This window comes from Eurypyga helias, unplaced genomic scaffold, assembly GCF_000690775.1.
Source record: "Eurypyga helias isolate BGI_N326 unplaced genomic scaffold, ASM69077v1 scaffold33104, whole genome shotgun sequence".
In the NCBI taxonomy this organism is placed as follows: Eukaryota; Metazoa; Chordata; class Aves; order Eurypygiformes; family Eurypygidae; genus Eurypyga; species Eurypyga helias.
This window is the reverse complement of record NW_010248713.1, coordinates 1-11,794: the sequence shown is the minus strand read 5'-3', so window position 1 is coordinate 11,794 and position 11,794 is coordinate 1. Positions and strand designations below refer to the sequence as shown.

The 11,794-nt window shown below is 44.4% G+C and overlaps 1 protein-coding gene across 1 annotated transcript; it reads left to right on the top strand.

The window, feature by feature from the left end:
- Positions 1–1,155: 1,155 nt before the first annotated feature.
- Positions 1,156–11,411, top strand: LOC104509277 (obscurin-like; the record flags this gene model as incomplete). The annotated part of the gene is made up of 8 exons (XM_010151159.1): positions 1,156–1,431; positions 2,238–2,513; positions 3,573–3,839; positions 4,336–4,605; positions 4,838–5,101; positions 9,515–9,781; positions 10,101–10,213; positions 11,258–11,411. Coding segments are annotated over 8 exons (1,887 nt in total), but the record flags the coding sequence as incomplete, so codon positions are not given.
- Positions 11,412–11,794: the final 383 nt, after the last annotated feature.

The following is an 11,794-nucleotide window of genomic DNA, read 5'->3' as shown; positions in this document are numbered from 1 at the left end:
TTCAGGCTTGACGTCACAGGTGAGACATTCCTTGTCTCAATTACAGTAGAGGATAATTCATTAACTTTAATAACTATGAGATAATGACTCCATCACAGTAGTCTGGCCTCCCTTGCACCTTGTAGGGTTCTCCTGATTTTCTGTACCTGATTGCCTGAAGCTTTAGAAATGGGAATATTTGGCTGTAACATGGCACAAAGGCCTGTCTCATTCTTAATCTGTCTATGATAATAATTGCGGATATAAATATCATAGAAATAATAATCTACATTTTATTCAGATCTCTCCCGTTCCTGGGATCCCAAAAAATGATTCTTGCATACTGAACCTCATTAAAAAAGGAAAGAACCATTCAAAGATCCTTTTCCTGTTAGACTTGCAATCACATTTCTGAAAAAACAGGAGGCTGCAATGTGTCTTTTCATTTTCAGTGGCAGTTGCACTCATCGAGATGGTTGAGAATTCATTTTTTCTGAAATTGTGCTGTTGTGTGTTTGAGATCTCAGCCTTCTGAGATGTTTTACTATTTATACCAGGTGCTAATTCTCCCTTTGTCATCTAGGATTCCCAGAAATTGGTCTTTTGGAGTAGGATTCACAAGATGCCCAAGCTGCCTTAAGCATGTGATGTCAAAGGGTGTGTTGACATTGCAAACGATCCCGGGTGCCTTCCCAGCCATGATCCTGGCCTACCTTAGCACTACAGGGAGATCATGTGTCTATTGTCCCTTTGACTGTCATGTTTGTGACAGGGGAAGAGACCATGATGTCTGTTCCAGAAGCCCATAGTTCAATATTTCTGACCTTGGCATTTCACTTAAGTAAGAAGGTCTTAAGTAAAAGGAATTTGGGAACTTTTGGTGATAGGCAGGATGGATGGTTTTTGGGAATGTTTGAATTAAATATTTTTTGCATAGTGGCCTGCAACCATGGGATGGGTGTCAAGAACCCTCTTGGGCCTTTGCATTCCTAAGCTCTTGCTTTGTTAGTTCCCACATTGCCTTTCGGTCACCCAGGAGGGTCGATGTTGCCCAGTGAATGCAATTGGCTTTGGCAAGTGGCAGCCTAAATATTTTCCAAACATCTGCACAGAAATCTATAAGACTGATCTCATTTTAGTCCCTCAATCAATATTTTCTTCCTTTTCTGCGCTCAGAGCCAAAACCTGCATTTATAAACCAAGACAAGGTCCAGAAGGAGGTGAATGCTGTCCTGACAGAAAGTGCCACCCTCAGCTGTGAGGTAGCACAGGATGCAACTGAAGTAAAATGGTACAAGGATGGAAAACTGCTCATTTCCTCTAGAAAATTCAAAGTAGAAACTGTGGGCAAAACCCGGCGCCTTGTTATAGATCAACTGGAGAAGAAAGATGCTGGAGAATACATCTGTGAGGCTGCAGGCCAGAAGCTGACCTTCAAGTTGAAACCCACTGGTGAGTACTCACTTTGGGGTGCTAAGCAGCAATCTGTGTGGCTTAGAGGAAACCTGGATATTCCTTACTCAGTGGCCATGGTGCAGCTAACATTTCCTCTGGAGCAACATGAGTGAACGCCTTCACACATGAAATCTAGCAATGTGGAGGCAGGAAATCTGGCTGAAGACTTTTTTTTTGGCTATGGAAATGCTATATAGGTTTTTGCTTAGTGTCTCCTTCGCCCAACCTTTGTTAAGTGGTGGGGAGCTGAAAGTAGGAATGGGAAGTTTTGAGGAGCAGAAATAAAGCTATAGAGAAAGGTGACTAAGAAACTCTGGGCTGCTGCTGTATGTGTCCCAAAACTGCCCAGTTTTCTGGTAAAGCATTGTACAAGGTAGAGAAGAATCCAAGAGAAAGTGAATAGAGCAAGCAGAAAAGGAAATAAGCCATAAATTCAGGTTTAACATATTAATATTTTTCCTTAATTAGATCTAAAATCCTAAAAATGGGAGAGAAAATAATTTCACAGGTCATTGTACTTGTAATGAACAAAGTTTTTTTAGGTAGTAACTAGATGATCTTTAAGGTCCCTTCCAACCCAAACCATTCTATGATTCTTCTCTGCTAAGCAGCAGCTCTGAGTTACCTGACAGATAATTTTCTTTCTTCCCGCTCAGCTGAAGATTATACCAACCACAAATAATCAGCCATATTTTCTGGGTTATTACAGATTCTGGATGAGCTGGTGTTATGGTTAATAGAAAACTGCTCTGTTAAGGATTTGAGCATTGTTATTAGTTTTCCTATTTTAATGTCTTTCCTAGAACCAGAGGCTAAATTTGAAAAGAACATTGTCCAGAAAGAGCCTCTCGTTGTTCAAGAACATGAAAGCATCACGCTGACTACCTCAGTAACGCCTGAAACTGCTGCAGTAAAGTGGTTCAAGGATGGAACAGAAATCAAGGCGAGCAAAAAATATGAGATCAAGAGTGAGGGGGCCTCCAGGACGCTGACGGTGAAGCTGGCTGAGAGCACAGACGCTGCTGTGTACGCTTGCCAGACAAGGAGCGACAAGCAGGAATTCAAAGTGCAAGTGAAAGGTGAGCAGAGAGCAGCACACAGGTCCTGTCCCAACCCTACAGCTACGTTTCCCTCGTGGTAGGATGGAAGTCCAAACTCTCTGAAACTATTCCAACCTCAAGGCTTGAATTGCTGTTGCAGCTGCTGTGGCTGCCCCATCATCGGCCAGCAAAGTTCTCCTGCTTCCAAATAGCCGGGTTTTGTCCTTTGCTAGCCACTCAGGAGAACAAGGAGGCCTATGATGGGTGCTTCTCCTAGTGTCTGGTCCTCACTCTCATCACACTGTTTTTGTCTCCTAATGATGCCAGTAGCTGGGGCACGGGGCTCTGCCCCACTCTGCTCACCAGCATGACGAGGCTGATGAGGGTGTAGAAGGGGATGCGTGAGGAGATTTGGGAGTTAGTCACACAGGGAAATGGGATCTGAATTGTATCTTCCTTAGTTCCCGGGATGGTGCACCTGGGGTGCTCTTCCCTAATCAAGACTGAGGCTATGAATTGGCAAGAATACAGCTGGGCCACAGATGGAGGTGAGAGGGGTGATGTCCCAGAGCAAAAGCCTGCTCCTTTCTCTCCAGATAGTAGCACTAGAGCTGTCTGCAGCTGGGATACACTCCCTCAGCTCCTGATCTCTTGAAATGTCTCCTGCATGAGAGAAATCTCACCCTGGATTTCTCTGACTCCCTTGGCTGTGTCTCCAGTGACAGAAGAGACACAGGGGGTGGAGGCTTATGCATCCTACAGATTTTTACACTTAGTCAGGCAAATCGGGCTCCAGTGTAAAAACACTGCGTGGTTTCATCAGGTAAGAAGGTAAGGAAGGCAATACCCAACCACGTCATAAGTCACTGTTTTTGCTTTACAGAATGATAGTGATATTAAAATACCATGTCAAATGAATCTCCCTAAATTTCCTCCTTTCAGGTTTCTTTTCTGTCTACCTTGATCCCCAAATATGTTCTGGGATTGGTTGTTCTGTTTGTTTATTTATTTATTCACTTCTAAAGTTAGCCAGAACCAGTTTCTTAGGCTGGGCTTCTTATCTTTTCCTTTCTCATCATTTTACCTTCTGGATCTCAGAAATCCCAGTGAAGTTTGCCAAAAAGCTCGAAGCCGTTAATGCTGAGATTGGAGGCAACGTCTCTCTGACCTGTGATGTGAGCCACGCCAAAGGGAAGGTGCTGTGGCGCAGGAATGGCGTTGAGATCAAGCCTGGCAAGCATTTCCAGATTCACGAGGAGGGGGTCAAACGAACCCTGACAATAACGGGGATCCGGGCTGAGGATGAGGGAGAGTACTCCTGTGAGTCCAGAGATGACAGGAGCAGCATTACCGTCACCCCCAAAGGTATGTCTCTTGTGGTGAGAGTGTAGAGGGGTCTGTGGGTTTTGTTCTTGGCTGTTACAACTCTGCAAAGCTGAGTCTGTTCCTGTCTTTGTGCTGTCTCCTGCGTTGACAGCAAAATACAAAACTTCCTCTCTCAGTGTCAGTGGAACCTCTATTTGTGAAGAACATAATGATTTTGAGACCTGTTGAGCCCACGTCTCTTAATATGTGGGCAAATCAGCCTCAAATACAACATGAAGGTTAGAATTAAGTATCCCAAATGTCAGGTGGGATTTTTTTTTTCCTCCCCTCTCCTTGTTTGCTTCTTTCTTCTGGCATCGCTGTGCACAAAACTTGCTCAGACACGGGAAAAGTGATGTCCCATTATTGTGATCACGTACTGTAAGTAATAAAAATCGATGCTTCCAATAAAATCATCAAAGCTTTTGGCTCTTTGAAGGTGCTTTATGCTGCGTCTCAGACATACCCTCCTAAATGTTTTATTCTTACCCATCAGCTCCCAGAGTGGTGAAGTTTGTTACAAGTCTCAGCAGCGTGGTCTGTGAGGAAGGAAAAGAGGCTGTGTTCAAGTGCACCGTCTCTCCCAGTGATGCCGTGGTCACTTGGCTCAGGAATGGTGTCAAGATTGAAGCCAGCAAGAAATATGTGATCTCGCAGAAGGGCACCAACCACAGCCTCACCATCACTGATCTGATGCTGGAAGATGCAGCTGAAATCTCCGCCAATGCTGAGGGTGTAGAAAGCACAGCCAATCTCAGAGTCCGAGGTAGGAGGCAATATTGCTCCTCTGACAGGTTGTCGCTGACACAATGACCTGTGATGTTCTATGTGGCCTTTCCTCTAACTGGTTATGTTAGCAGTAGGGCAATTCTGCTTTCCCATAATTAAATAGGGATGCAAGGAATGCACTGGGACTGTGAGCCACCATTTTAATTTTCTCTGAAAGCTTGTTTTCTGCATCCTCTACATTCTTATTACTATTTCTTCTCCTTTGGCAGAAGCCTCAATCTCTTTCAAGAAGAAACTGGAGCCCAGAACAGTCGAAGAGAGGGACACAGTGACCTTGGAGGTAGAGCTGACCAAGCCTGCAGAGGTGAAGTGGATGAGAAACAGCATCATATTGAAGCCCAGTGAAAAAGTCGAGATCAAAGCTGAGGGAGCAAAGCATACCTTGGTGGTTAAGGACATCACCTTTGCAGACAGGGGCTTCTACTGCTGTGAGAGTCCTGATGACAAGACCCAGGCCAAGATCAACGTAGAAAGTGAGTTGAATGATCTACAGTTCTATAAGTATCCTGGACAGGGTTTGGAGATGGATTTTGGTCTCTTCCATTATCATAATAGCCACTGCCACCCCCCACATGCCATGGGGTCACAGGGACACAAACATGGGCTTGGCCACCAGTTAAACGACTGAGAGGAGGTGAAAGTGTGGGCAGTAAACAGAGAATGGCTGGCTGGTTCTTCTTGCCTCCATCTCATCCCACCAGCTTTCACTCATGCTGTTGACCGTTAAACTACTTAGCTGATTCTTCTCTTTCCTCTGAAATGTCTCACTCTGGTACACTCTATTCTTTCCTTTGAATGGCTTTTAGAAAACCATTCCCTCTTCAGCCATCCATTGCTCTAATTCTCTCCAAACCACCTCTTTCAGAATGTCTCTTCCTATTCAGTCGGGGTTAAAAAAGCTCCAAGAGCAGATTTTCTATCTGAGGGTGCTGCCCTTTCAAGTAAGCCAACAGTGTCTCAGCTGTACCCTCTACTTCTCTCCTTCCTACATCCCTATGGCATGATGGTTACAGGATAAATGACAACAGGATTTAAGCACTTAAGGACTATCTAGTTTTGCCTGTAAAGCCCCTGCCACCAATTGGTGCTGTGTAGGTCATAAATAATAGGTAAGGAAGGACTTGATAACAGACTTCAAGTACATAAAAGGCTGTTATAAGGCGGAAAGGAACAATATGTTCTCCATGTGGAAATAATGATAGGTAATAATGGACTTCAATTGCAAAAAGAAAGATCCAGGTTATACAATAAAAAAGCTTTTTAAGAGTTAGATAACTGAATAGATTGTGTGGAAAGGTCTGGAGCCTCCATCATGGGTTTAAGAAAAGGTTAGTGAAATAGAAGTCTGGGATGACGTAAAGAGCTGTGCCTATCCTGGAGCAGGAGAGAAGGGCTAGCTGATTTTCTAGGTCTTTCCAGACTTATAATCTTGTGGTCTTCTGATGGAATCAAAGATGATAAAAAACTGATGACAGAGTGCCTCATACAGAGAAGGGGTTGTCAAACCACTTCCATGTACTGTTACAACAGTCTCATCTTTAAAGTCTTCCTGGCTGTAAAAAAAACCCACTGCTTAAGCATCCCGGTACAGGGCAGTGATCACTTCTATTGGTGGTTGCTCATCTTTTTTCCAAACTGAATAGTGCTAGAAAAAACAGATGTTAGCAGCGACTAGCAGCTGGTAGATTAGTCTTGGGTTCGTGAAGCCTCAATCCAGCACATTACTTACAGCTCCTTCTGTAGCTAACAGAGAGAAGAAAATACCTTCAGAAAGTCTTAGATCCACTGAAGTACCTCTGGAGTATCTGAGAATTCAAGGAACCATGGGTGACTGTGATCCTGATTTAAAGCTGGACTCGGGTTTACTATCTCAGTTAAATCAGATTATCTGGATCCACAGAAGATAACATTTCCACAGTCACAATGTGTTGGAAGAATGCAGTGCAGCACAGGGCAGTTTGCTGCTCCATCCTCTTCCACCGGTTGCACCCCAAGGCATTTGTTTCAGACTCTGGGTGATACTCATTTCCCTTCCAGCAAGATGTTTCAGCAGTTGGTTGTAGATTCAGTTAGATACACCTGGTTTTAGGAACTGACTGTTACTATAGCCAAGTGGTAAATCAAAATATGATGGAACAGTGTTTGTATAGGAAGTTATTAGGTAGTCCTGATAGCTGTCAACAGCGTTTTGCGCAAGGTGGGTCTTGCAGGTATAAGCGTGTATCTGTCTCTGGTTTATAAACTTCCTATTCTGATGGAGAGAGAGGATTATTTTTTGTGCTTCCCAGGCACCCATCTGCATTCTCATCACTTACACTTACTGTCACTGTAAAAAAGTAGCTTCTCTGTTGATGAACTGAGAATTTCACGCAGTGATGGAAACTCAAGGTGATCTGAGAAGGGACCATGATCAAAAAGGGGAATCAGGTCACTGTAGCAGTAAATGGTCAGCCAAGCTTTAGTTGAGATGCAGCAGGAAAACGGCCATATGCAAGAATCTCACCAGACTGTATGTATTCCACATCCAAGTCCTCCAGTTGAGACAGCACCAAGCTCTCACACTGCTTCACAGTGAAAGCAAAACTCTAAAAATAGAAGTCTAAAATTATGCTCCACTTTTCTGGCATTTAAGCAAATGGCCTTTTTTCAGTAGACTGCGTTAGAGCTTGTATTGAGGTCAGAAGAAATTCTTTAAATGCTCACAGTCTGGGGAACTAAGCTACCATTATCTGGTGCTCAGCTTTAGCCTAAGCAGCCTGCTTTCAGGACCTTTTTTTTAAAAAAAAAAAAAAAAACAACCCACCTGGTTGGACAGATGCTAGTTAGCCTGAGATTGCTTTCAGAGCAAGCTAAATAAGGAATAGCTACGTGAAAATCTGTTGAGTTACTCCAGTATAGAAGTTGCTTCATCAAAAGATAAGCATCTGTTCTGATCTTCAGGTGCCAGGAGATCCTAAAAAAACCTGAGCTGCTGAAACCAATAACATATCTGTCTGAATGTCTCTCTTCAGTTCTGAGCACGAGGAGATGTTTGTAGAAAACATAAGGGATGGGTAAAGTGATCCTCTGAAACACCTCTAATCTTTCAGCAGGGAAAAGCAGAATTAGGTGAATTAATTATAGCAGAAGTTATACTGGGATCGTGAGTATTTTCTATTAAAATAAGTACTGCAAAAGTTGTAGAATTCCCCAACTATTGCTGCTTTATGACAAGACCTTTGAAAAAGTGGGTTTTGTTCTGTCCAGGAGGCCACTTACTGATTTAGAAATTTGATATGCTATTTAACTCATTTTTTTGCAAGTCCCTTTCGTTATCTCCTTGGAATAACTTCATTTTCATCCTTGTCCCTGTTTGAGGGGTTGGAGTGTCTATTAACCCCAGGGAAAAGTTCACTGGTAGCAGGTACACCGTGTCCTGTTTAGAGAACGAGGTACCCTGGGGCAATACAGACTGGCTGCAAAATCAGATCAGAAACTGGGGACTGATGCAAATTCCAGTGGGCAAAGCCAGGAGAGCGGGTGTCTTAGTTTTGGAAGCACTGAACAAGCTCTTAGATGTCAGTACTTCCCTCATTTGTCTGGTTCATGTCCTTGAGGCAAATTTGTGCTTAGAATCAGAATCTTTTAGGTTGGTAAAAACCTTTAAGGTCATAAAGTGGTTGATCTTAAGTGGTTGTGACCTGGGAGAAGACCATGAGAGAGGAATCAGTGTGATTTCTGTGAGAGAAGAATTAGACAGGATCCTGCAAAGGATGTGTATGCTCCTCTCTCAACCTGCTGTGGGGTGTAATAAGCAACAGGGGAGACAGGAAAGGTGTAAGGAGATGGCTTTCCATGGAGCCTGCTGTTGCCCTCCTGTGGAGAACAGTACTGTGCTTCTACCCAGATTGCTAGTAAAGCCATAGCATATTCACATATAAGCAACAGGGGAGACAGGAAAGGGGTAAGGAGATGGTTTTCCATGGAGCCTGCTGCTGCCCTCCTGTGGAGAACAGTGCTGTGCTCCTACCCAGATTGCTAATAAAGCCATAGCATATTCACACCACCTCTGTGGGACCTCTGGAGAAATAATTTGTTCCCTGCTGTAAGGACAGGTGCCATCAGGAGATGTTTGAGCCTCAGAGAGGCCGTGGCGTCCTCAGCCCAGGAGCTGGGTCCAGGCCATGACCACAGAACAGAGACTACAGCCCACTCCGGGTCATGTTTACATTCAGATCCTGGCTGAATGTGGATTATCTCTGCTAAACATCCACTAGGAAGGTAGAAATATAATACGTATTTTCAGCAACACCTGTCTTGTACAGCACAGGGAACCTGATCTCAGTATAAATAACAGCAGTGGTATCATCTTCTAAGAGTGTTTTTTTTCCTGATGGCTATTGGTGACCACCTCACCCAGCACAGCAATGACTCCAGTCCTCTGTGCGTGTGTACAACTTCAAAGCTCATTTCTGGCCTAGAGAATGAGTGTGGTGGACCTTGATGGAAAAAGGGCCAGTTTGACCATTTCTGCAATGTTTGTCCCAGCAGGAAGCATCCATTTTAAGAGTAGCATCCCTGGAAGTGTCCAAGGCCAGGCTGGATGAGGCTTGGAGCAACCTGGTCTAGTGGAAGGTGTCCCTGCCCATGGCAGGGTGGTTGGAACTGGATGGTCTTTAAGGTCCCCTCCAACCCAAACCATCCTGTGATGCTATAATAGCAGCCATACTAGTAGTATGGTCATAGATGGGTTTTATTTCCTGTAAAGTGGTTGTTTAATTGGCAGACAGCAATTAATTGGCAGGTACCTGCATGAGGAATAGGGGAATAATCTATTTTTGGAAGTGTTCAGGCTGTTTCACAGCTGTCAGTGTGAGTTTTCCAACTTGTCCATGTTGTTTTTCCAGTGAGGCAGATCAAACTGGTGAAAGGTCTTCAGCCCCTTGAAGTGTTTGAGAAAGGGACCATCACCTTCGAGGCGGAGGTGTCACACAAGGACGTGGAAGGCACCTGGCAGAAGAATGGCGTTCGGCTGAAGCCTGCACCGAATATCAGTATCGGTGTCCTGGGGAAGAAACATTCACTGACTCTTTCTTCGGTGACTCTTGAGGACGCAGGACTCATCTCCTTCAAAGCAGATGGCATTCATTCGTCAGGGATGCTCACTGTGACAGGTACACAGGCCCTGGCTGGTGTGGGGACATGGTTGTCTTCTCCTGACCCAGAGAGCGAGCTTTTAAGAGAGCAACAAGCTTTCTTATTACCTGCGAGGGATGTTAAGGACTGGGCCATCATCAGTAATATATCCTTCTAATGCCAACAGGATTATTGTTACGCCATTACCCACAGAACAACTAAAGATAATGTGCTCAAAACAATAGGATTCTGTTACAAGTTTTATTAAACATGGAAACTAGGCTCTGTCTCTTCACCATTCCTTGTGCCACGTGGTCCTGCAGACCTAAATCCCCACTAACTGGACTTTTGTTGCAGAATTGCCTGTGAGAATCAGCAAACCTTTGGGAGACGTCAGCGTAACTCAGAAGGACAAGGTCACGTTTGAGTGTGAGCTGTCCAGGCCCAACGTGGATGTTAAGTGGTTCAAGGTACAGCATTTGACAGATAGTGGTATTTTAATTCCTGACTTCTCTGGAAGGGAATGAGAGCCTTTAATTTCACTTCCAGGTGACGTTAGGCTGTGCCTTTGCTGTACAGCTGTTAGTACTGCTCCTGTGTCCTTATTTTCTTTTACTTGCTCAGTTCGTTGTTCTCAGTGTTATTTATTTACTGGGTGCCTTTATTGGGTTGAAAGTTAAATTTCTGAGTTTACAGTAAGCTCCTGAGCTGTTGTTGCACAGAAAGTGAGCTCTGCTGTTGATAGCAGTGTAGTCCTGTGCTTTAAATTGAAAGTGGGGAGGTTTAGATGAGATATCCAGAAGAAGTTCTTCCCGGAGAGGGTGATGAAGCACTGGGACAGGTTGCCCAGAGAAGCTGTGGATGCCCCATCCCTGGAAGTGTCCAAGGCCAGGCTGGATGAGGCTTGGAGCAACCTGGTCTAGTGGAAGGTGTCCCTGCCCATGTCAGGGGGGGTGGAACTAGATGATCTTTAAGGTCCCTTCCAACCCAAACCATTCCATGATTCTATGATTTACTTCACGACTAGCAGTTCCCACCCTGGATTCATAACCTCAGTGGGAATTGTGATTTAAGGTGAAGCCTCAATTCCCTTTCACCTGACAGTCATTTTGGAGATCAGCTCTGGCATTTCATGAACCTTCCTTGAGGCTCAGCTGATACTTCCCTTAAATCAGAACTGGATGGTCTATAATGTTCCTTCCAACCCAAACCAGTGCAATAGGGATAACAGCATTTCTTCGAGGTATTCTCCAAAGGGGCTTATTGCCAACCCTGTACGGTGATGTAAGCCTTCAAACAGGTGTCTGAGGACAACCAAAAGTTATGCATGTGCTTCAGCCATTCCTACCCCTGAAACCTTTGCGCTGTGCTGAAGTTTCAACACACATTCCAGTGAGCACAGCTCCATTAAGTCCAATGAGGGAGGTGAATTAAGCATGGATCTGAATGTTTGTTTTGCTTGGAGCAGACACAGAAGAGATGGTGGTGATCTGGTTTGGCCTTTTGCCTTCTAGGATGGGAAGGAACTCCGGCAAAGTAAAAAAGTGGGGATTATTTCCCAGGGAAATAAGAGAAGCCTCATTATTCACAAGTGTGAATATGAAGATCAAGGAACCTATACGTGTGAAGCACCTGAAGACAAGACATCAGCTACCCTAAAGGTTCATGGTAAGTTTGGCTGCATCTACTGCAGCGTTTTTGACTGTGCAGTGAGAAACGTTTCGTGTATTTCACAATTACTCATTTTGGATAACTTTCCCTTCCTAGCGTGAAAGTGCTGGCAGAGCTGTCCTGCGCCGGCTCTATCCTTAGAGGAGTATTTTTGGAAGAGGTGCTAACTTAGTTTTTCTTTTATCAGAAGTGATTTCTGTTCTCTGGGATTGGAATGGCGTTTCTAGATTGGCAAGTTAGCAAATACTGAACAGCCTGACACAAAGGAGGGATCCAGTGGCTGGTGGGCACATGGTTTGGTTTAGCTTCTGCTGCTGTTACAGGGTGACTGGACAAGCCCTGGGTATGATCTCAAGATCTGCCCTACTTTTTTGTTGTAA